At 48.2% G+C, this 24,113-nt stretch overlaps 1 protein-coding gene across 1 annotated transcript in view; it reads right to left on the bottom strand.

The window, feature by feature from the left end:
- C5H5orf22 (chromosome 5 C5orf22 homolog) overlaps positions 1-24,113 on the bottom strand; it is a 236,848-nt gene that overhangs the window by 173,986 nt on the left and 38,749 nt on the right. The window contains exon 2 of the mRNA XM_063925203.1: positions 17,153-17,298. Within this exon, the coding sequence (XP_063781273.1) occupies positions 17,153-17,298 (146 nt within the window). The remainder of the gene's footprint in view (positions 1-17,152; positions 17,299-24,113) is intronic.

Here is a 24,113-nt window from a genome sequence, read left to right as displayed (position 1 = left end):
TGAGGCTTGGAGGAGGGTCATAGGGGGAGGAGCCAGTGCACACCACCTGATCCTAAAGCTTTACTTTTTGTGCCCTGTCTCCTGCGGAGCCGCTATTCCCCATGGTCCTTTCAGGAACCCCAGCATCCACTAGGACGATAGAGAAAGATTAAACTTGCCACTGTACGTTACAAGCTGTTCGTGCTAATTAGTACCCCAATAGAAAATACTGTACAGAGATACTAAGTACGGTGTTTTGGCATCCAGGAACTTACCTACGAGCTTTTATATCTTTCCATTATACATAGAAAGATTAAACTTGCCACTGTAAGTTACAAGCTGTTCGTGCTAATTAGTACCCTAATAGAACATACTGTACAAAGATACTAAGTACGGGGATTTGGCATCCAGTTAAAAGCTGTTCGTGCTAATTAGTACACTAGTAGAACATACTGTACAGAGATACTAAGGATGGTGATTTGGCATCTAGGAACTTAGGGAGGAGCTTTTATCTCTCCATTATACATAGATTAAACTTGCCACTGTACGTTACAAGCTGTTCGTGCTAATTAGTACACTAGTAGAACAGAGTACAGCGATACTAAGGACGATAATTTGGCACCCAGGAATTTAGGGAGGAGCTTTTATCTCTCTCCATTATACTTAGAAAGATTACAATGGAGAGAGATTAAAGCTCCTCCCTAAGTTCGTGGATGCCAAATCACTGTACTTAGTATCTCTGTACAGTATGTTCTACTAGTGTACTAATTAGCACGAACAGCTTGTAACGTACAGTGACAAGTGTAATTTTTCTAAGTATAATGGAGAGAGATAAAAACTCCTCACTATGTTCCTGGATGTCAAATTACCAGGCTTAGCATTTCTGTACAGTATTTCCTATCTAGCCAGAAACCCTGCATCCTGTGCAAGCTAGGCGGACAACTGGAGGGGACCCGATACACGGTTGCTTCCTGTTTCCCTTTCCAATGTCACATAAACTAGTGGTTGGTCTGCCCTGAAAGCCAAGAGTCTCCTCTTTTGTATGGTACCAGTCCTGAGTCTCTGGGACACCCAGAACCAGAGATATCAGTACACAAAGTGGACCCATTTTCCCATAGACTATAATGGGCCCGTTAATTCAGACCCACAATGGGTTCCGACGCTTGCCATGAGCCTTGTAGGGGTCACAGAAACTTAGGGTTGGTACCCTCCGGCAGCTAATTGTCTCCCCTTCCATACCAACCTAGCGATGAAGGCTCCCACCTCCCACGCTGAGAGTCCCAGGTTTGAGTCCCAAAGTGCCAACTTTTTTTTTTTTTTTTTAAATATATATGTTCCCGTGACATTCACTTTATTATTATTTTTTCTTTGTTATACATTCAATGGAAGGGTGCACACAGGTTTCAAATAAATCAGAGTGGGTGGGGGATTTTCCTACATACAGTAGTATACTGTTGCACATGTCTTGTAACCTGATCGGAACTCCCTCCCTGTCTACTGCATGCACTTTGCAGGCTCCCAGGGGGGAAGGGGAAAGTGGGATGGGGGTAGGGCGAGGCAGTGGAAAATACAGTGTTCATAGAAAAGGCATAATCAAAACCATGGGGAACTTTACGGTGTATCGTTATGTGCATAGACCTCGCTATCCCTATCACCCCTGTGTATTTTAGCTAGGGGATTCTGACGCTCCTTCAGCATTACCCCGCAGCCTGCAAAACCTATGCCGTTGCTCGCTCCATAGCAGAGTGCTGTCACAAGGAAGGGTTCACGTGCCTCGAACATTTTGTCACTTTGCGATGCGATGGGGTCCGGTGTATCGTTATGTGCATAGACCTCGCTTATCCCTATCGCCCGTGTATTTTGGCTAGGGGATTGTGACATTCCTTCAGCATTGCCCCGTAGCCTGCAAAACTTATGCCATCTCTCACTCCATATCCGAGCGCTGCCTGCCACGTGGTGGGGGTTCAGGGGCGGCGGCCATTTTGCCAGTGTGCTGTGCGATTGAGTCCATGTACCGTAATGTGCATAGACCTCGCTTATTCCTATCGCCCCTGTGTATTTTAGCTAGGGGATTGTGACGCTCCTTCAGCATTGCCCATAGCCTGCAAAAATAAGAATTTACTTACCGATAATTCTATTTCTCGTAGTCCGTAGTGGATGCTGGGAACTCCGTAAGGACCATGGGGAATAGCGGCTCCGCAGGAGACTGGGCACAAAAGTAAAGCTTTAGGACTACCTGGTGTGCACTGGCTCCTCCCCCTATGACCCTCCTCCAAGCCTCAGTTAGGATACTGTGCCCGGACGAGCGTACACAATAAGGAAGGATTTTGAATCCCGGGTAAGACTCATACCAGCCACACCAATCACACCGTACAACCTGTGATCTGAACCCAGTTAACAGCATGATAACAGAGGAGCCTCTGAAAAGATGGCTCACAACAATAATAACCCGATTTTTGTAACAATAACTATGTACAAGTATTGCAGACAATCCGCACTTGGGATGGGCGCCCAGCATCCACTACGGACTACGAGAAATAGAATTATCGGTAAGTAAATTCTTATTTTCTCTGACGTCCTAGTGGATGCTGGGAACTCCGTAAGGACCATGGGGATTATACCAAAGCTCCCAAACGGGCGGGAGAGTGCGGATGACTCTGGAGCACCGAATGAGAGAACTCCAGGTCCTCCTCAGCCAAGGTATCAAATTTGTAGAAATTAGCAAACGTGTTTGCCCCTGACCAAGTAGCTGCTCGGCAAAGTTGTAAAGCCGGGACCCCTCGGGCAGCCGCCCAAGATGAGCCCACCTTCCTTGTGGAATGGGCTTTTACAGATTTTGGCTGTGGCAGGCCTGCCACAGAATGTGCAAGCTGAATTGTACTACAAATCCAACGAGCAATAGTCTGCTTAGAAGCAGGAGCACCCAGCTTGTTGGGTGCATACAGGATAAACAGCGAGTCAGACTTTCTGACTCCAGCCTTCCTGGAAACATATATTTTCAGGGCCCTGACTACGTCTAGCAACTTGGAGTCCTCCAAGTCCCTAGTAGCCGCAGGTACCACAATAGGCTGGTTCAAGTGAAACGCTGAAACCACCTTAGGGAGAAATTGAGGACGAGTCCTCAATTCTGCCCTGTCCGTATGAAAAATTAGGTAAGGGCTTTTATAGGATAAAGCCGCCAATTCTGAGACACGCCTGGCTGAAGCCAGGGCCAACAGCATTACCACTTTCCATGTGAGATATTTTAAGTCCACAGTGGTGAGTGGTTCAAACCAATGTGATTTTAGGAACCCCAAAACTACATTGAGATCCCAAGGTGCCACTGGAGGCACAAAAGGAGGCTGTATATGCAGTACCCCCTTGACAAACGTCTGAACTTCAGGAACTGAAGCCAGTTCTTTCTGGAAGAAAATCGACAGGGCCGAAATTTGAACCTTAATGGACCCTAATTTTAGGCCCATAGACAGTCCTGTTTGCAGGAAATGCAGGAAACGACCCAGTTGAAATTCCTCAGTAGGGGCCTTCCTGGCCTCGCACCACGCAACATATTTACGCCAAATACGGTGATAATGCTGTACGGTTACATCCTTCCTGGCTTTGATCAGGGTAGGGATGACTTCATCCGGAATGCCTTTTTCCTTCAGGATCCGGCGTTCAACCGCCATGCCGTCAAACGCAGCGTCGGTAAGTCTTGGAACAGACAGGGTCCCTGCTGGAGCAGGTCCTTTCTTAGAGGTAGAGGCCACGGGTCCTCTGTGAGCATCTCTTGAAGTTCCGGGTACCAAGTCCTTCTTGGCCAATCCGGAGCCACGAGTATAGTCCTTACTCCTCTCCTTCTTATGATTCTCAGTACCTTGGGTATGAGAGGCAGAGGAGGGAACACATACACTGACTGGTACACCCACGGTGTTACCAGAGCGTCCACAGCTATTGCCTGAGGGTCCCTTGACCTGGCGCAATACCCGTCTAGTTTTTTGTTGAGGCGGGACGCCATCATGTCCACCTTTGGTTTTTCCCAACGGTTCACAATCATGTGGAAGACTTCTGGGTGAAGTCCCCACTCTCCCGGGTGGAGGTCGTGTCTGCTGAGGAAGTCTGCTTCCCAGTTGTCCACTCCCGGAATGAACACTGCTGACAGTGCTATCACATGATTTTCCGCCCAGCGAAGAATCCTTGGAACTTCTGCCATTGCCCTCCTGCTTCTTGTGCCGCCCTGTCTGTTTACGTGGGCGACTGCCGTGATGTTATCTGACTGGATCAGCACCGGCTGACCTTGAAGCAGAGGTCTTGCTAGGCTTAGAGCATTGTAGATGGCCCTTAGCTCCAGGATATTTATGTGAAGTGATGTCTCCAGGCTTGACCACAAGCCCTGGAAATTTCTTCCCTGTGTGACTGCTCCCCAGCCTCTCAGGCTGGCATCCGTGGTCACCAGGACCCAGTCCTGAATGCCGAATCTGCGGCCCTCTAGAAGATGAGCACTCTGCAACCACCACAGGAGAGACACCCTTGTCCTTGGTGACAAGATTATCCGCTGATGCATCTGAAGATGCGACCCGGACCATTTGTCTAGCAGATCCCACTGGAAGGTTCTTGCGTGGAATCTGCCGAATGGGATTGCTTCGTAAGAAGCCACCATCTTTCCCAGGACCCTTGTGCATTGATGCACTGAGACTTGGCCTGGTTTTAGGAGATTTCTGACTAGTTCGGATAACTCCCTGGCTTTCTCCTCCGGGAGAGACACCTTTTTCTGGACTGTGTCCAGGATCATCCCTAGGAATAGAAGTCGTGTCGTCGGGATCAGCTGCGATTTTGGAATATTGAGAATCCAACCGTGCTGGCGCAGCACTATCTGAGATAGTGCTACTCCGACTTCCAACTGTTCCCTGGATCTTGCCCTTATCAGGAGATCGTCCAAGTAAGGGATAACTAAAACTCCCTTCCTTCGAAGGAGTATCATCATTTCGGCCATTACCTTGGTAAAGACCCGGGGTGCCGTGGACAATCCAAACGGCAGCGTCTGAAACTGATAGTGACAGTTCTGTACCACAAACCTGAGGTACCCTTGATGAGAAGGGTAAATTGGGACATGTAGGTAAGCATCTTTGATGTCCAGATACACCATATAGTCCCCTTCTTCCAGGTTTGCAATCACTGCTCTGAGTGACTCCATCTTGAATTTGAACCTTTGTATGTAAGTGTTCAAGGATTTTAGGTTTAAAATTGGTCTCACCGAGCCGTCCGGCTTCGGTACCACAAATAGTGTGGAATAGTACCCCTTTCCCTGTTGTAGGAGGGGTACCTTGATTATCACCTGCTGGGAATATAGCTTGTGAATGGCTTCCAATACTGCCTCCCTGTCTGAGGGAGACGTCGGTAAAGCAGACTTTAGAAAACGGCGAGGGGGGGGGGACGTCTCGAATTCCAATTTGTACCCCTGAGATACCACCTGAAGGATCCAGGGGTCCACTTGCGAGTGGGCCCACTGCGCACTGAACTTCTTGAGACGGGCCCCCACCGTGCCTGAGTCCGCTTGTAAAGCCCCAGCGTCATGCTGAGGACTTTGCAGAGGCGGGAGAGGGCTTTTGTTCCTGGGAACTGGCTGTTTGTTGCAGCCTTTTTCCTCTCCCTCTGCCATGGGGCAGAAATGAGGCGCCTTTTGCCCGCTTGCCCTTATGGGGCCGAAAGGACTGCGCCTGATAATACGGTGTCTTCTTAGGTTGAGAAGCTACCTGGGGTAAAAATGTGGATTTTCCAGCAGTTGCTGTGGCTACCAGGTCTGATAGACCTACCCCAAATAACTCCTCCCCCTTATAAGGCAATACTTCCATGTGCCTTTTAGAATCCGCATCACCTGACCACTGCCGCGTCCATAAACCTCTTCTTGCAGAAATGGACAGCGCGCTAACTCTTGATGCCAGTCTGCAAATATCCCTCTGTGCATCACGCATATATAGAAATGCATCCTTCAAATGCTCTATAGTCAGTAATATACTGTCCCTATCTAGGGTATCAATATTTTCAGTCAGGGAATCCGACCACGCCAGGCCCGCACTGCACATCCAGGCTGAGGCGATTGCTGGTCGCAGTATAACACCCGTGTGAGTGTATATACATTTTAGGATATTCTCCAGCTTTCTATCGGCAGGTTCCTTTAGGGCGGCCGTATCAGGAGAGGGTAGTGCTACCTGTTTAGACAAGCGTGTGAGCGCTTTATCCACCCTAGGGGGTGTTTCCCAACGTGCCCTATCCTCTGGCGGGAAAGGGTACGATGCCAATAACCTTTTAGGAATTATCATTTTTTTATCGGGGGAAACCCACGCCTCATCACACACTTCATTTAATTTCTCGGATACAGGAAAAACTACAGGCAGTTTTTTCTCACCAAACATAATACCCTTTTTAGTGGTACTTGTATTATCAGAGATATGCAATACATTTTTCATTGCTTCAATCATGTAACGTGTGGCCCTAGTGGAAGTCACGTTTGTCTCCTCATCATCGACACTGGAGTCAGCATCCGTGTCTGTGTCTGCCATTTGAGGTAACGGGCGTTTTAAAGCCCCTGATGGCGTTTGAGACCCCTGGACAGGCACAAGCTGAGTAGCCGGCTGTCTCATGTCGTCAACTGTCTGTCGTAAAGAGCTGACACTGTCACGCAATTCCTTCCATAAGCTCATCCACTCAGGTGTCGACTCCCTAGGGGGTGACAACTCTATAATAGGCAATTGCTCCGCCTCCATCTCATTTTCCTGCTCAAACATGTCGACACAATCGTACCGACACACCGCACACACACAGGGAATGCTCTGATAGAGGACAGGACCCCACTAGCCCTTTGGGGAGACAGAGGGAGAGTATGCCAGCACACACCAGAGCGCTATATATAGACAGGAATACCACTATAAAATGTGCTTTTCCCTTTATAGCTGCTGTTAGTATCAAAACTGCGCCAAATTAGTGCCCCCCTCTCTTTTTTACCCTTTTCTGTAGTGCAGGACTGCAGGGGAGAGTCAGGGAGACGTCCTTCCAGCGGAGCTGTGATGGAAAATGGCGCCCGTGTGCTGAGGAGATAGGCTCCGCCCCCTTCTCGGCGGACTTTTCTCCCGCTTTTTGGTGAGTTCTGGCAGGGGTTAAAATACATCCATATAGCCCTGGGGGTTATATGTGGTGTATTTATGCCAGCCAAGGTGTTTACATTGCTGCTCAGGGCGCCCCCCCCAGCGCCCTGCACCCTCAGTGACCGAAGTGTGAAGTGTGCCTGAGTAACAATGGCGCACAGCTGCAGTGCTGTGCGCTACCTTGTTGAAGACTGATGTCTTCTGCCGCCGATTTTTCCGGACCTCTTCTTGCTTCTGGCTCTGTAAGGGGGCCGGCGGCGCGGCTCTGGGACCGAGCTCCGAGGCTGGGCCTGTGTTCGGTCCCTCTGGAGCTAATGGTGTCCAGTAGCCTAAGAAGCCCAATCCACTCTGCACGCAGGTGAGTTCGCTTCTTCTCCCCTTAGTCCCTCGATGCAGTGAGCCTGTTGCCAGCAGGTCTCACTGAAAATAAAAAACCTAAAACTAAACTTTCACTAAGAAGCTCAGGAGAGCCCCTAGTGTGCACCCTTCTCGGCCGGGCACAAAAATCTAACTGAGGCTTGGAGGAGGGTCATAGGGGGAGGAGCCAGTGCACACCAGGTAGTCCTAAAGCTTTACTTTTGTGCCCAGTCTCCTGCGGAGCTGCTATTCCCCATGGTCCTTACGGAGTTCCCAGCATCCACTAGGACGTCAGAGAAATCTGGACTGTTAATTGCTCCGTAGCTTAGAGCCTCCGTGGGGCAAGGAGTCATAGGTGGTAGCCATTTCTATTGAGTCTGCCCTGCTACAGAATTGTATGTGTACTGTACAGTGCATAGAACCTTAACCGTAGAACCGCTCCTGCAGCTTTGCCCTGGTTTATGTGAATAAAAAAATAATAAAGTGTCTGGAAAAAACTAACGTGCATTCGTACTTTAGAAATCGAACTCGGGACTCTGAGTATAGGAAGCGGAACACTTCGCCGCAAACAGATGAATAAATCCATTGGTTTTGATTATGCTGTAATGGCTACAGGATTAGGACGCTAACATACTGTACAAAATTCCTAATCTCAAGAGGCAATAGTGAACTTCTAACACGTCCATTTGCGACAGTGTACACTACTGGTTTTATGTTGTTTTGTCTGCGGGACTTGGACGCTCACATATTCATAAAGTACTGTAGATGGATCATATACTGTATGCTGTACTATTTGCGTCTGTACCGTATATACTGTATTAAATAATGCAGCGTAATGAGTATTTACTGTATGCAGCGTAATGAGACGCTTAGTAAAGTAGTCCTTATTATATATTTCAGTATTGTATTTTACGGGAGACCACACGCATGCGCAGTGGTGATTGTAAAAGGCGACATCTGGTGGATGATCGCAGGTATTACACGTAAAGGCAACGCCAAACGCTCTGTCTACCTCCGTGCGATTAGTTACGCCTCTCTGTGACTAGGCACGCCTCCCTACGCCCCGGTACGCTGTGTATGCTCGATCGGGATAAACGCCTCAGCCAGTCAAGATAAAGGTGGCTACATCTGTATGAGACAGAGTCTCTAGACATGTTTGCTTGTACACCCCACATACATACAGGCAACAGGGTAGACAGAGCTCCCCCCCCCCCCCCCAAGAATGGCAGAGAGACACAGATTGGAGCCAACCCCCACACAGCGCTATATAGGTATAGGGAGACCCTTAACCAGCGCTGACTTTGTCCCTTACTAGGTGACACAGTCTTAACACAGCCTCCCCTCCCTTCTACAACCCCCTGGTACCGTACATATAGCTGGAGGTGCTCTGGAAGGACTGCTCTTGCACTGACAGTGTGTCTGCAGGCAGGAAAATGGCACTGAACGCTACTGGGTCCGCTCTGAGAAGCTCCGCCCCCTTAATGGCGCTGTCTTCCCACTCTTCCTAGATTATACTGGCCTGAGGATTTTGTGCTGGCTGAGAACCGCGGACCCTGACAGGCTTTCTGGTCAGTGTAGGGTTAAGGCGCCGGCTCAGGGCACCCCTCACAGCGCCGTACCTAAGTACCGCTGAGCTCCCCGAAGCGCAGTAAGTACTGCGCTCCTACCCCGTAGCCGCCATCTTCACATCGGCTCCCTGCTTGTTAGGGAGCCGATGACTCACTCTCCACACTTCAGCTCTGTAAGGGGCTGACGGCATGCTGCTGGGGTGAGCGTTCCCCTGCGGCGGGGAGAGATCTATCCCCTCTGGATCTCAGTGTCCAGTCAGCGGAGACAGTGGCTCAGACCCCGCAGGGCGGACACTGCTCCCCCCCTCAGTCCCTCGATGCAGGGAGGCTGTTGCCAGCAGCCTCCCTGTAAAAAAACAAACTTTAAAATCAACTTTTCTAAAGAAGCTCTGTAGAGCTCCCCTAGCTGTGACCGGCTCCTCCGGGCACATTTTCTAAACTGAGTCTGGTAGGAGGGGCATAGAGGGAGGAGCCAGCCCACACTGTTAAACTCTTAAAGTGCCAATGGCTCCTGGTGGACCCTTCTATACCCCATGGTACCAATATGGACCAGAGCATCCTCTAGAACGTAAGAGAAAAGTGTATATCAAGCAGGCCAGTGCAACTTTATTAGCTTCCATGGGATATGGCAGCAGAAGACCCACCAGAGTGCCCCTGTCAACAGTACGACACCGGACAGAGGAACTCACATGGGCTGGTGATGACACTAATTGGACCCTGAAGAACTGGCAACATGTGGCATGGTTTGATGAGTCAATGTTCCAGTTGTTTCTGGCTAATGGTAGGGTTCGGGTGTGGCGTAGACCCTATGAGGCCATAGACCCCAGTTGTCAACAAGGCACCGTGCAGGCTGGTGGTAGTTCCATAATGGTGTGGGGTGTGTTCATATGGAATGGGATGGGTCCGCCTAAACACATCATTGACTGCATCCATTTATGGACTTTATGTACCCTCACAAGAATGGCATATTCCAGCAGGATAATGCACTGTGTCATCTGCCCCAAGTTGTCCAGAATTAATTTGAGGGGAATTATGGAGTGTTCAGAGAAAAGGTGTGGCCACTACATTTCCCCGACATGAACCCAATCGAGCATTTATTGGGCGTGGTTTAGAGGTCCATTCGCATCATGCACCTATACATATCAGGAATATGAGTTCTCATAAATCTTTGCTACAGTCACACTAAACAGCCCCTCTTGGCACGCCAGGTCGCGTGAGAATCTTCTAGCATTGGGCGTCTGGTTTGCTTCTCTTTTTGACAAAAATTTGTCTTCGTCACAACGCAATGCAACTAGGACGCACAAGGAGACTGGGCTGATAATTTGATTAAAGACACTTGTATATCTGTGTGCAACCAAGCTTCTCAATCTGTACATTAAGCTTTATCCAATAAAAGTTCTGTTATGTACAGACACAGTCACACACAAAATACAAGTGTCATAAATCAAATTAATCAGCACAGGCTCATACACATCCACATATACAGAATTCAATAAGCCAGCACCCTCCTTCCACAATAACAGCAGCTGTGGTGCACGCAGAAATAAATCACTGCTCAGCAGTCTATCACAAACACAAAGGAATCAGTCCCTACAGCTTTTGCAACATTTCAGGTTTATTGCCCATTGTCAGGCAATATACATGTATGAATGTACGTTACCTGGCAGGTAATAAACCCAAAAAGTTGCAATAGCTGCAGGGACTGATACCTCTTTATTTGCTGAGTGAAAGACCGCCGAGTGCTGTTATTTGGTTTTAAAGATAGATTGTTTAACTAGAGAGTGGTCATCCATTAGGGTGGCCTTTGAGGAAAGGAAAAAAGATCAGCCCATAGTTAGACACTTAAGAATCTTCCAACATAATTTAATGACTCTCCATTGTAAAATTATAAATCAGGTTTCTTAAACCCTTTAAGGACGGAGACTGTGCTAAAAAGATGCTCCAACAAGGGGCCAGCTAGTTTTATTGGGGCAGATGTAATAAGCCTGGAGAAGTGATAAAATAAGAATTTACTTACCGATAATTCTATTTCTCGGAGTCCGTAGTGGATGCTGGGGTTCCTGAAAGGACCATGGGGAATAGCGGCTCCGCAGGAGACAGGGCACAAAAAAGTAAAGCTTTACTAGGTCAGGTGGTGTGCACTGGCTCCTCCCCCTATGACCCTCCTCCAGACTCCAGTTAGATTTTGTGCCCGGACGAGCATACACAATAAGGGAGGCATTTTGAATCCCGGGTAAGACTCATACCAGCCACACCAATCACACCGTACAACTTGTGATCTAAACCCAGTTAACAGTATGACAACAGAAAGGGCCTCTTAAAGATGGCTCCTTAACAATAACCCGAATTAGTTAACAATAACTATGTACAAGTATTGCAGATAATCCGCACTTGGGATGGGCGCCCAGCATCCACTACGGACTCCGAGAAATAGAATTATCGGTAAGTAAATTCTTATTTTCTCTATCGTCCTAAGTGGATGCTGGGGTTCCTGAAAGGACCATGGGGATTATACCAAAGCTCCCAAACGGGCGGGAGAGTGCGGATGACTCTGCAGCACCGAATGAGAGAACTCCAGGTCCTCCTTTGCCAGGGTATCAAATTTGTAAAATTTTACAAACGTGTTCTCCCCCGACCACGTAGCTGCTCGGCAGAGTTGTAATGCCGAGACCCCTCGGGCAGCCGCCCAAGATGAGCCCACCTTCCTTGTGGAGTGGGCTTTTACAGTTTTAGGCTGTGGCAGGCCTGCCACAGAATGTGCAAGTTGAATTGTGTTACAAATCCAACGAGCAATCGACTGCTTAGAAGCAGGTGCGCCCAACTTGTTGGGTGCATACAATATAAACAGCGAGTCAGATTTTCTGACTCCAGCCGTCCTTGCAATGTATATTTTTAAGGCTCTGACAACGTCCAACAACTTGGAGTCCTCCAAGTCGCTAGTGGCCGCAGGCACCACAATAGGTTGGTTCAGATGAAATGCTGATACCACTTTAGGGAGAAAATGCGGACGAGTCCGCAGTTCTGCCCTATCCGAATGGAAGATTAGATAAGGACTTTTATAAGATAAAGCCGCCAATTCAGATACTCTCCTGGCAGAGGCCAGGGCTAGTAACATAGTCACTTTCAATGTGAGATATTTCAAATCCACCTTTTTCAATGGTTCAAACCAATGGGATTTGAGGAAATCTAAAACTACATTTAGATCCCACGGTGCCACCGGAGGCACCACAGGAGGCTGTATATGCAGTACTCCCTTGACAAAAGTCTGGACCTCAGGGACAGAGGCCAATTCTTTTTGGAAGAATATTGACAGGGCCGAAATTTGAACCTTAATGGATCCCAATTTGAGACCCATAGATAATCCTGATTGCAGGAAATGTAGGAAACGACCCAGTTGGAATTCCTCCGTCGGAACCCTCCGATCCTCGCACCACGCTACATATTTTCGCCAAATGCGGTGATAATGTTTCACGGTGACTTCCTTCCGTGCCTTAATCAAGGTAGGAATGACTTCTTCTGGAATGCCTTTCCCTTTTAGGATCTGGCGTTCAACCGCCATGCCGTCAAACGCAGCCGCGGTAAGTCTTGAAAAAGACAGGGACCCTGCTGTAGCAGGTCCCTTCTCAGAGGTAGAGGCCACGGTTCGTCCGTGAGCATCTCTTGAAGTTCCGGATACCAAGTCCTTCTCGGCCAATCCGGAACCACTAGTATTGTTCTTACTCTTCTTTGCCGTATGATCTTCAATACCTTTGGTATGAGCGGCAGAGGAGGAAACACATACACTGACTGGTACACCCAAGGAGTTACCAGTGCGTCCACAGCTATTGCCTGTGGATCTCTTGACCTGGCGCAATATTTGTCCAGTTTCTTGTTGAGGCGAGACGCCATCATGTCTACAATTGGTCTTTCCCAACGGTCTATTAACATGTTGAAGACTTCTGGATGTAGACCCCACTCTCCCGGATGAAGATCGTGTCTGCTGAGGAAGTCTGCTTCCCAGTTGTCCACGCCCGGGATGAACACTGCTGACAGTGCTATCACGTGATTCTCCGCCCAGCGAAGAATCTTGGCAGCTTCTGCCATTGCACTCCTGCTTCTTGTGCCGCCCTGCCTGTTTACATGGGCGACCGCCGTGATGTTGTCCGACTGAATCAACACCGGCTTTCCTTGCAGGAGAAGTTCCGCCTGGCTTAGAGCATTGTAGATTGCTCTTAGTTCCAGAATGTTTATGTGAAGAGACTTTTCCAGACTCGTCCATACTCCCTGGAAGTTTCTTCCTTGTGTGACTGCTCCCCAGCCTCTCAGGCTGGCGTCCGTGGTCACCAGGATCCAATCCTGAATGCCGAATCTGCGGCCTTCTAATAGGTGAGCCTTCTGCAACCACCACAGAAGTGACACCCTTGTCTTTGGTGACAGGGTTATTCGCAGGTGCATCTGCAGATGCGACCCTGACCATTTGTCCAACAGATCCCTTTGGAATATTCTTGCATGGAATCTGCCGAATGGAATTGCTTCGTAAGAAGCCACCATTTTTCCCAGGACTCTTGTGCATTGATGTACTGACACTTTTCCTGGTTTTAGGAGGTTCCTGACCAGATCGGATAACTCCTTGGCTTTTTCCTCTGGAAGGAAAACCTTTTTCTGAACCGTGTCCAGAATCATTCCTAGGAACAGCAGACGAGTTGTCGGGATTAAATGGGATTTTGGAATATTCAGAATCCACCCGTGTTGTCTTAGCACCTCTTGAGATAGTGCTAAAGCTGTCTCCAGCTGTTCTCTGGACCTTGCCCTTATTAGGAGATCGTCCAAGTATGGGATAACTAATACGCCTTTTCTTCGAAGAAGAATCATCATCTCGGCCATTACCTTGGTAAAGACCCGAGGCGCCGTGGACAATCCGAACGGCAGCGTCTGAAACTGATAGTGACAGTTTTGAACAATGAACCTGAGGTACCCCTGGTGTGCGGGGTAAATCGGAACGTGTAGATACGCATCCTTGATGTCCAAGGATACCATAAAGTCCCCTTCTTCCAGGTTCGCTATCACTGCTCTGAGTGACTCCATCTTGAACTTGAACTTTTTTATGTAGAGGTTCAAGGACTTCAGATTTAGAATAGGCCTTACCGAGCCATCCGGCTTCGGTACCACAAATAGAGTGGAATAATACCCCTTTCCTTGTTGTAATAGGGGTACTTTGACTATCACCTGCTGAGCGTACAGCTTGTGAATGGCTTCCAACACCCTCTCCCTTTCGGAAGAGACGGTTGGTAAGGCAGACTTCAGGAAACGATGAGGAGGATCCGTCTCTAATTCCAACCTGTACCCCTGAGATATTATCTGCAGGATCCAGGGGTCTACCTGCGAGTGAGCCCACTGCGCGCTGTAATTTTTGAGACGGCCCCCCACTGTCCCCGAGTCCGCTTGAGAGGCCCCAGCGTCATGCTGAGGTTTTTGCAGGAGCCGGGGAGGGCTTCTGTTCCTGGGAAGGAGCTGCCTGTTGGTGTCTCTTCCCTCTTCCTCTGCCTCGTGGCAGGTACGACAAGCCCTTTGCTCTCTTATTTTTGTAGGAGCGAAAAGGCTGCGGTTGAAAGGTCGGTGCCTTTCTCTGTTGGGGAGTGACTTGAGGTAAAAAAGTGGATTTCCCGGCAGTAGCCGTGGCCACCAAGTCTGATAGACCAACTCCAAATAACTCCTCCCCTTTATACGGCAAAACCTCCATGTGACGTTTTGAATCCGCATCGCCTGTCCACTGTCGTGTCCATAAGGCTCTTCTGGCTGAAATGGACATAGCACTCACCCGAGATGCCAGTGTGCAAATATCCCTCTGTGCATCACGCATATAGATAAATGCATCCTTTATTTGTTCTAACGACAGTAAAACATTGTCCCTATCTAGGGTATCAATATTTTCAATCAGGGATTCTGACCAAACTACTCCAGCACTGCACATCCAGGCAGTTGCTATAGCTGGTCGTAGTATAACACCTGCATGTGTGTATATATTCTTTTGAATAACTTCCATCTTTCTATCTGATGGATCCTTAAGTGCGGCCGTCTCAGGAGAGGGTAACGCCACTTGTTTGGATAAGCGTGTGAGCGCCTTGTCCACCTTAGGGGGTGTTTCCCAGCGCGCCCTAACCTCTGGCGGGAAAGGGTATAATGCCAATAACTTTTTTTGAAATTATCAACTTTTTATCAGGAGCAACCCACGCTTCATCACACACGTCATTTAATTCTTCTGATTCAGGAAAAACTGTTTGTAGTTTTTTCACACCATACATAATACCCTGTTTTACGGTATCTGTAGTATCAGCTAAATGTAACGTCTCCTTCATTGCCAAAATCATATAACGTGTGGCCCTACTGGAAAATACGTTTGAATTTCTACCGTCGTCACTGGAATCAGTGCCCGTGTCTGGGTCTGTGTCGACCGACTGAGGCAAAGGGCGTTTTACAGCCCCTGACGGTGTTTGAGGCGCCTGGACAGGCATTAATTGATTGTCCGGCCGCCTCATGTCCTCAACTGACTGTTTAAGGGAAGATAAACCATCACGTAATTCCACAAATAAAGGCATCCATTCTGGTGTCGACCCCCTGGGGGTGACATCTGCATATTTGGCAATTGCTCCGCCTCCACACCAATATCGTCCTCATACATGTCGACACCACGTACCGACACACACCGCAAACTCACAGGGAATGCTCTAATGAAGACAGGACCCACTAGCCCTTTTGGGGAGACAGAGGGAGAGTCTGCCAGCACACACCACAAAGCGCTATATATACAAGGGATATCCTTATATTAAGTGCTCCCTTATAGCTGCTTTAATATATATATATATAGCCATTAATGTGCCCCCCCTCTCTGTTTTACCCTGTTTCTGTAGTGCAGTGCAGGGGAGAGACCTGGGAGCCGTTCTGACCAGCGGAGCTGTGACAGAAAATGGCGCCGTGTGCTGAGGAGATAGGCCCCGCCCCTTTTTCGGCGGGTTCTTCTCCCGCTATTTTTCCAGTCAGGCAGGGGTTAAATATCTCCATATAGCCCCTATGGGCTATATGTGAGGTATTTTTAGCCTTGTATAAGGTTTATATTTGCCTCTCAGAGCGCCCCCCCCCAGCGCTCTGCACCCTCAGTGACTGCCCAGTGAAGTGTGCTGAGAGGAAAATGGCGCACAGCTGCAGTGCTGTGCGCTACCTTATGAAGACTGAGGAGTCTTCAGCCGCCGGTTTCCGGACCTCTTCACGCTTCAGCATCTGCAAGGGGGTCGGCGGCGCGGCTCCGGGACCGGACTCCACGGCTGGGCCTGTGTTCGATCCCTCTGGAGCTAATGGTGTCCAGTAGCCAAGCAGCAAATCCACTCTGCATGCAGGTGAGTTTACTACTTTCCCCCTAAGTCCCACGTTGCAGTGATCCTGTTGCCAGCAGGACTCACTGTAAAGAAAAAAACCTAAACTAAACTTTCTCTAAGCAGCTCTTTAGGAGAGCCACCTAGATTGCACCCTTCTCGTTCGGGCACAAAATCTAACTGGAGTCTGGAGGAGGGTCATAGGGGGAGGAGCCAGTGCACACCACCTGACCTAGTAAAGCTTTACTTTTTTGTGCCCTGTCTCCTGCGGAGCCGCTATTCCCCATGGTCCTTTCAGGAACCCCAGCATCCACTTAGGACGATAGAGAAAGCAGTGATAAGTGCAAGGTGATAACGCACCAGCCAATCAGCTACAATATGTAAATTGACAGTTAGGAGCTGACTGGCTGGTGCGTTATCACCTTGCACTTATCACTGCTTTATCACTTCTTCAGGCTTAATACATCTGTCTCACTGTTTTAAGACAATAGCCCCTAGGGGTTTGAATGAAACATTCAGGCTCAACTGCTTCTTATAATCTACAGGGCTCATACACTTTTCCCTTATCTCTCTCTCCTGGTCTATATACACATTTAAGTAAGTGATTTAATCACTTAGACACAGCACCGTTGCCTTCTGTGTAAGTTTTAAGTAAAAAAAAAAAAAAAAACACACTCAACAGCTTAGTTCAAATAAGCATGGCAATAGCAACTTTGCCAGGGCAGTATTTTCATTTATGACTGGTAAGATTTGGGAAAATAAGCATAAAACCGATTAATCTCACCTAAACAAGGCTTCTTTGTCAAACACAGTGTCTGCAGGCATATTCACTGGTATCAGGAGATCTGGATGTGAATCAAAGTGAATAAAACTGATGTTACTTGCAGGCAAGTGTTTCGATCCAATAGCCCGATAAATAAAAGGCAGCACCTATATAGGACAGAATAAATGACACGTTATGCATCAGATAATCCACTAGTACAGTAAGTAATCAATGATACATTTATGCCGTAGTAGAGAGATCCTGTATAATTAGGGAGGTTGGAGAAGGAAATATGTTCTACTGTACGGTACACCAAACCTCTCATGAAAGTGGGGTTAATGTACAGACGTAGGCAGCCTCATCGCTGCCTGCGATGCGCAAGCACGGGCATACGCAATGCGGCAGGCTGCACTACACACCGCACTACAACTAGTAGAATGGTAGAATCTTACATATCTACTAATACAAACCATGTTTACATGATTTGTACAAAATGTTAAAAATAGTTAAACATACGTTATGGTAAGAACTTACTGTTGATAACGGTATTTCTCCTATGTCCACGGGTTTCCACAGGATAACAATGGGATATGATGGAGCGATAGCGGATTGGCACCAAACGATCACAAGCTTTCAGTCCTCCCAGGATGCAACAGGCCCGTCCATATATCCCCGCCCACTGGCTCAAGCAAATCAGTTGGATTCCAAAGCATTTAGGCCGGAGCATTATGTAGAACCCTATTCAGGCGAGAAGAACACACATGCACAACCTTCCATGCAAGAGAGAAGAGTTTAGCGAGTATAAAGATCCTCAAATCAGGTGCGTCAGGGTGGGATCCCTGTGGAAACCTGTGGACATAGGAGAAATACAGTTATCAAAGGTAAGTTCTTACCATAACGTATATTTCTCCGGCAGGGTCCACAGGTTATCCACAGGATAACAATGGGACTTCCCAAAGCAATTTTTAGTGGTGGGGACGCTCCTGATTAGATAGGAGAACCTTATGCCCGAATTCAGCATCATGAGAGGCAAAAGTATCCAAGGCATAATGTCTAATGAATGTGTTATTGGAAGACCATGTGGCTGCCTTACATATCTGTTCTGCTGAAGCACCATGTTGTGCTACCCATGAAGGACCTACCTTACGTGTAGAGTGAGCAGAGACATTAGCCGGAACAGGGAGATCAGCTCGAGAATATGATTCTGAAATCGTCATTCGAAGCCATCTTGCTAGCGTCTGTTTAGTAGCAGGCCATCCCCTCTTGTGAAATCCGTAGAGCATGGAGAGAATCTATCTTTCTGATGGCACTGGTATGATCCACGTAGATCCTTAATGCCCGGACTACGTCCAGCGATGCATCTCCCGCAGAAAATCCTGATACTGAAAAACCGGGACTACAATGTCTTCATTAAGGTGGAATCTAGACCCCACCTTAGGAAGATACCCAGACCTAGTTCTGAGAACTATTTTATCTAGATAAACATCAAACAAGGAGATTAACATGACAGTGCTCCTAAATCTGACACTCTTCTAGCTGATGCCATAATCAGCAGAAAGAGGACTTTAGCTGTCAACCATTTAACATCCACTTTATTTAGTGGTTCAAACAGAGCAACTTGAAGGGCTTTGAGGACTAGACTTAAATCCCCAGGCACTGTAGTAGGAGCAAAAGGAGGTTGAATGCGCCACATTCACTGGAAAAAAGCGCGCACATCCTGCAATTTGGCAATTTTCTTTTGGAACAACACAGTCAATGCTGACACTTGCATTATCAAGGAAGCCACCCTTAAACCTTTATCCATTCCTGCCTGAAGGAATGCTAGAACCCTGGAAACTCTGAAAGATTTCGGGTCCATACCTCTTCCATTGCACCAATGAATATAGGCTTGCTATATTTGGTGATAAATACGAGCCAAGGAAGTTTCCCTTGCTCTGAGCATCTGTGAGAATCCCCTGGACTTCAGGATACAGACTTCAAGAGTCACGCCGTCAAGACAGTTGATCCAGATATCTGTGATAACAAGGACCCTGCATTTGTAGATCTGGGCGTAGAGGAAACAGTAATGGCATTCGACATTTTCTGCGGCTGTGTGTACCAACGCCTTCTGGGCCAAGCCGGAGCTATTAAAATCCTGGCCTTCTTGTTGTATTTTCCTCACTATCCTGGGTAGCAGGATGATTTGTGAAAACACATAAGTGACATGAAATTCCCATTAAAAAGACGTCCACAAAGATCACTTCCTGATCTTTTGTTCCTAACCCGATTATGGGCTCTTTGTTGTTCAGATGGGACTCCATGAGATCTATCTCTGGCCAACCCCACTTGTTTACCTGAGTCTGAAACGACTTTAGGGTGCAAAGCCCACTCGCTTATGTGAATTGCGTGTCAACTGAGAAAATCTGCTCTTCAGTTTAGGACTCCCGGCACAAACACTGCGGACAAGGCTGGAAGATGGAGTTCTGCACACTTTAGTATGTGACTTACCTCCTTCCTTGCTGTTTAGCTGCGTGTTCCTATCTGAAGGTTGAGGTACACTACTGCCATGTCCTTGCGGACCTGGACCGGTTTTCCTTTAGGAGTGTCACGTGCCTGAATCAGGACCCAGTATATGGCCCGAAGTGCTAACAGGCTTATTAGCAGGCAACTTTATTCTGTGGCCCATAGTCCCCGGAATCATAATCTTACGGAGAATGACCCCCACAGCCCTGAAGACTGGTATTTGTTTTCGGGATCTCCAACCTGATATCCAAAAGTGTGTCCTCTGGTCTAGATGGAATGTCTGTAGCCCCCAGGCTACTGACTTTCTTAACTTTTCTGCCAGTACCATGTACTTGTTTGTGTTATACGGACAGCACCTGGTGTTCTCCCATCCAAGTACTAACCAGGCCCCACACTGCTTAGCTTGCAAGATCAGGTGAGATTGGGCATATCAAGTGTGGTATGGCTGTAGATGGTTATTGTCCATCTGGCCCACCTACACCACCTGGTATTCACAGATGGTCTCTTATCAGAGAATTTAATGTAAATGGAAACAGATGCTGGAGAGATCTTGAGTGGAATTGTGCACACTTCACCATGTCTATTCACCATCAAACCCTCATACTTCCCTCATTGACATGCGGCTTCGAGTGCCGCCTTGATAATTTATGTACGCCACCGTGGTGGCGTTGTCCGATTGTATTTGAACAGGTCTGTTCTGTATTAGATGCTGGGCCATTGTCAATGCATTGAACACTGCCCGCAGTCCCAGAATGTTTATCCTTGGTCCACCGACCCTGAAGAGAGTGTTGTTCCAACACCGCGCCCCAACCTCTCAGACTGGCATCCGTCGTCAGAAGGACCCAGTTGGCTATCCAGAAGGGACGGCCCCTGCTCAATCGTAGGTCCTGAAGCCACCAGCTCACAGACAGGTGGACCTCCGGAGACAAGGAGATCATGCGAGACCTGATCCGGTGAGGCAGGGCGTTCCACTCGGTCAGAATCAACTTCCGCAGGGGGCGAGAATGGAATTGAGCGTACTCCACCATGTCTAAAACAGACACCACGAGACCTAGCACTTGCACTGCCGAATGTATCGACACTTGCGGACGAGATAGGAAGCATCGAATCCTGTCCTGAGACAAGAACAACCGTTGGTTGTGAGTGTCCAATACCGCTCCCAGATGTCACATGCTCAGAGCATGAACTAGGGAGGATTTCTTCCAGTTGATCAGCCACCGGTGGGCTTTCATGCACTGGACCGTCAGATCGAGATGACACAGGAGAAGTTCTGGGGAATTTGCCAGGATCAACAAATCGTCCAAGTACGGTAGGATCCTGACCCCGTGACTGCGGAGTGTAGCCATCATGACCGCCATAACTTTGGTGAAAACTCGGGGAGCCGTTGTCAAACCAAAGGGTAACGCCCGAAATTGGTAATGAAGGTTGCCCACCGCAAACCTCAGGTAGTGCTGATGAGACACTGTAATAGAAATATGCAGGTAGGCATCCTGTATGTCCAGGGAGACCATAAAGTCCTCAGGCTCCTAGGCCAGAACAGTAGAGCGCAGAGTTTCCATACGAAACCTGGAGACCCGCACATGTTTGTTCAAGGACTTCAGATTGAGAATGGGCCGTCGGGACTAGAAAAAGCGGTGAATAGTACATATTGCCTCTCTGGGGGTAATTCCAAGTTGATCGCAGCAGGAATTTTGTTAGCAGTTGGGCAAAACCATGTGCACTGCGGCGGAGGCAGATTTAACATGTGCAGAGAGAGTTAGATTTGGGTGTGGTGTGTTCAATCTGCAATCTAATTTGCAGTTTAAAAATAAAGCAACCAGTATTTACCCTGCACAGAAACAAAATAACCCACCCAAATCTAACTTTCTGCACATGTTATATCTGCTTCCCCTGCAGTGCACATGGTTTTGCCCAACTGCTAACAAAATTCCTGCTGCGATCAACTTGGAATTACCCCCTCTGAGCCAGAGGCACCTGTACTACCACTCCTGTGGTCAGGAGGGAATGTACCACTGAATGCAGTGTGTTTGCCTTTGTCGGGTCCAGAGGAACAGCCGTTAGGCAAAATTGATGAGGGGGGCGATTCTTGAAGGGTACGGCGTAACCTCGAGTGACGACTTCCCTTACCCAGGCATCAGAAGTGGTCTTTAACATTCCTGGGCAAAACCTAGAAGTCGGCCCCCCACCCTATGATCCCCCAGAGGGAGGCCCGCCCCGTCATGCGGCAGGCTGGTCAGTTTTGGAAGCAGGCTGACGGGCAGCCCAGGCTCGTTTCAGTCTGGGCTTGGCTGGTCTGGAAGCACGAGCTTGCTTTGGATATGCCTGACCTTTTGCTTTACCTGGAGGACAAAAGGACAGAGGGAAAGTACTTTTAGCCTTCTGCGTGGAAGGATCCGTACTAGGTAGGCAAGCTGTTTTAGCAGTAGCCAGATCAGCCACAATCTTATTGAGGTCTTCTCCAAAGAGAATGTCTCCATTGAAAGGAAGCACCTCCAGGGATTTCTTGGAATCCATATCAACCGACCAGGATCTCAACCTAAGGATACGTCTGGCCAAGACGGATGTAGTAGCAGCCTTGGCCGCCAGCACCCCAGCATCGGATGCTGCCTCAAGGTAAAGAAAAGCCGTGGTAATATACGAGAGACACTGTCGAGCATGCTCAGATGCATGAGAAGGCATTCCGCCTCTAGCTCCTGAGCCCACGCCTCAACAGCTTCAGCAGCCCATGTTGCTGCAATGGTTGGCCTATGCACAGCCCCCGTTAGGGTGTAATCGCTTTCAAACAACCCTCCACACGTCTATCCGTCGGTTCCTTCAGAGAGGTGACGATAGTTACTGGCAGAGCAGAGGAAACTACCATGCGCGCCACATGAGAATCTACAGGCGGAGGAGTATCACAATTCTTACATATCTCCGCAGAGAGAGGATAGCGAGTCAACAGTCTCTTATTTGGTGTGAATTTTGTCCCCGGATTTTCCCAGGATTCCTGACGTATGTCAACCAGGTGATCAGAATGAGGTAAAACTTGTTTAACCACATTCTTACGTTTAAACCTATCCGGCTTTTTAGAGACAGCTTCAGGCTCAGGATATATCAGACACCTGAAGAATGAGCCTAATTGCCTCAATCAGATCAGGGACATCCACCAATGACTTCCCTTCCCCATCAGAAACATCTGAGTCAGTGTCTGTGGGATCAGTATATGCACCATCCTCCTCAGAGGACGTGTCCGGGATAACAGTGGATAGGGAGAAGGTAATGGCCCGTTTAGAAGACGACTTAGTCCTAGGCGGGCGAGAGTGACACTTAGATTTAGTCAGTGACCGGTTCAAATGCTGTAACTAAGTAGACATTTGATCTGCCCATGGCGGATTAATAGCAGGGACCATAAAACTGCTGCAATGGTACAGGTGGTCCCACAGGGGGCGCCAATTTAGTTACAAGCGTGTTTAACAGCGTGGAAAAGTTAGCCCAAGGTGGATCATTTGTTTCCCCTGGCGCTACGGACCCACTGGGGGGTAAGGAACCCCCTGGACTTGAACTTTCTGCTGCCACATTTTCCTCCAAAATGTCTGCAGCATCACCACCACACAGTGTGGGAGAAGCCCCAGCTCAGTTACCTCTTGTAGCTGACATAATAGTAAGCACAATATTGGGCAACCTGGTACAATTTGTAGCAGGGATATACCCAACAAGAACTCCCTTTGAAGTGTGACTGTGGTATCACAACTACCTGGAATCCAAGAGATATATAGGTTGACTATAAATCACAAGTAAAAAATAAGAATTTACTTACCGATAATTCTATTTCTCATAGTCCGTAGTGGATGCTGGGACTTCCGTAAGGACCATGGGGAATAGCGGCTCCGCAGGAGACTGGGCACAAAAAGTAAAAGCTTTAGACTAGCTGGTGTGCACTGGCTCCTCCCCCTATGACCCTCCTCCAAGCCTCAGTTAGGATACTGTGCCCGGACGAGCGTACATAATAAGGAAGGATTTTGAATCCCGGGTAAGACTCATACCAGCCACACCAATCACACTGTACAACCTCTGATCTGAACCCAGTTAACAGTATGATAAACGTAGGAGCCTCTGAAAAGATGGCTCACAACAATAAACAACCCGATTTTTTTGTAACAATAACTATATACAAGTATTGCAGACAATCCGCACTTGGGATGGGCGCTCAGCATCCACTACGGACTATGAGAAATAGAATTATCGGTAAGTAAATTCTTATTTTCTCTGACGTCCTAGTGGATGCTGGGACTTCCGTAAGGACCATGGGGATTATACCAAAGCTCCCAAACGGGCGGGAGAGTGCGGATGACTCTGCAGCACCGAATGAGAGAACTCCAGGTCCTCCTCAGCCAGGGTATCGAATTTGTAAAATTTTGCAAACGTGTTTGCCCCTGACCAAGTAGCTGCTCGGCAAAGTTGTAAAGCCGAGACCCCTCGGGCAGCCGCCCAAGATGAGCCC

Source organism: Pseudophryne corroboree, chromosome 5 (genome assembly GCF_028390025.1).
Source record: "Pseudophryne corroboree isolate aPseCor3 chromosome 5, aPseCor3.hap2, whole genome shotgun sequence".
In the NCBI taxonomy this organism is placed as follows: Eukaryota; Metazoa; Chordata; class Amphibia; order Anura; family Myobatrachidae; genus Pseudophryne; species Pseudophryne corroboree.
Note: the sequence above shows the minus strand (reverse complement) of the source record. Positions and strands in the feature narration are given on the sequence as shown.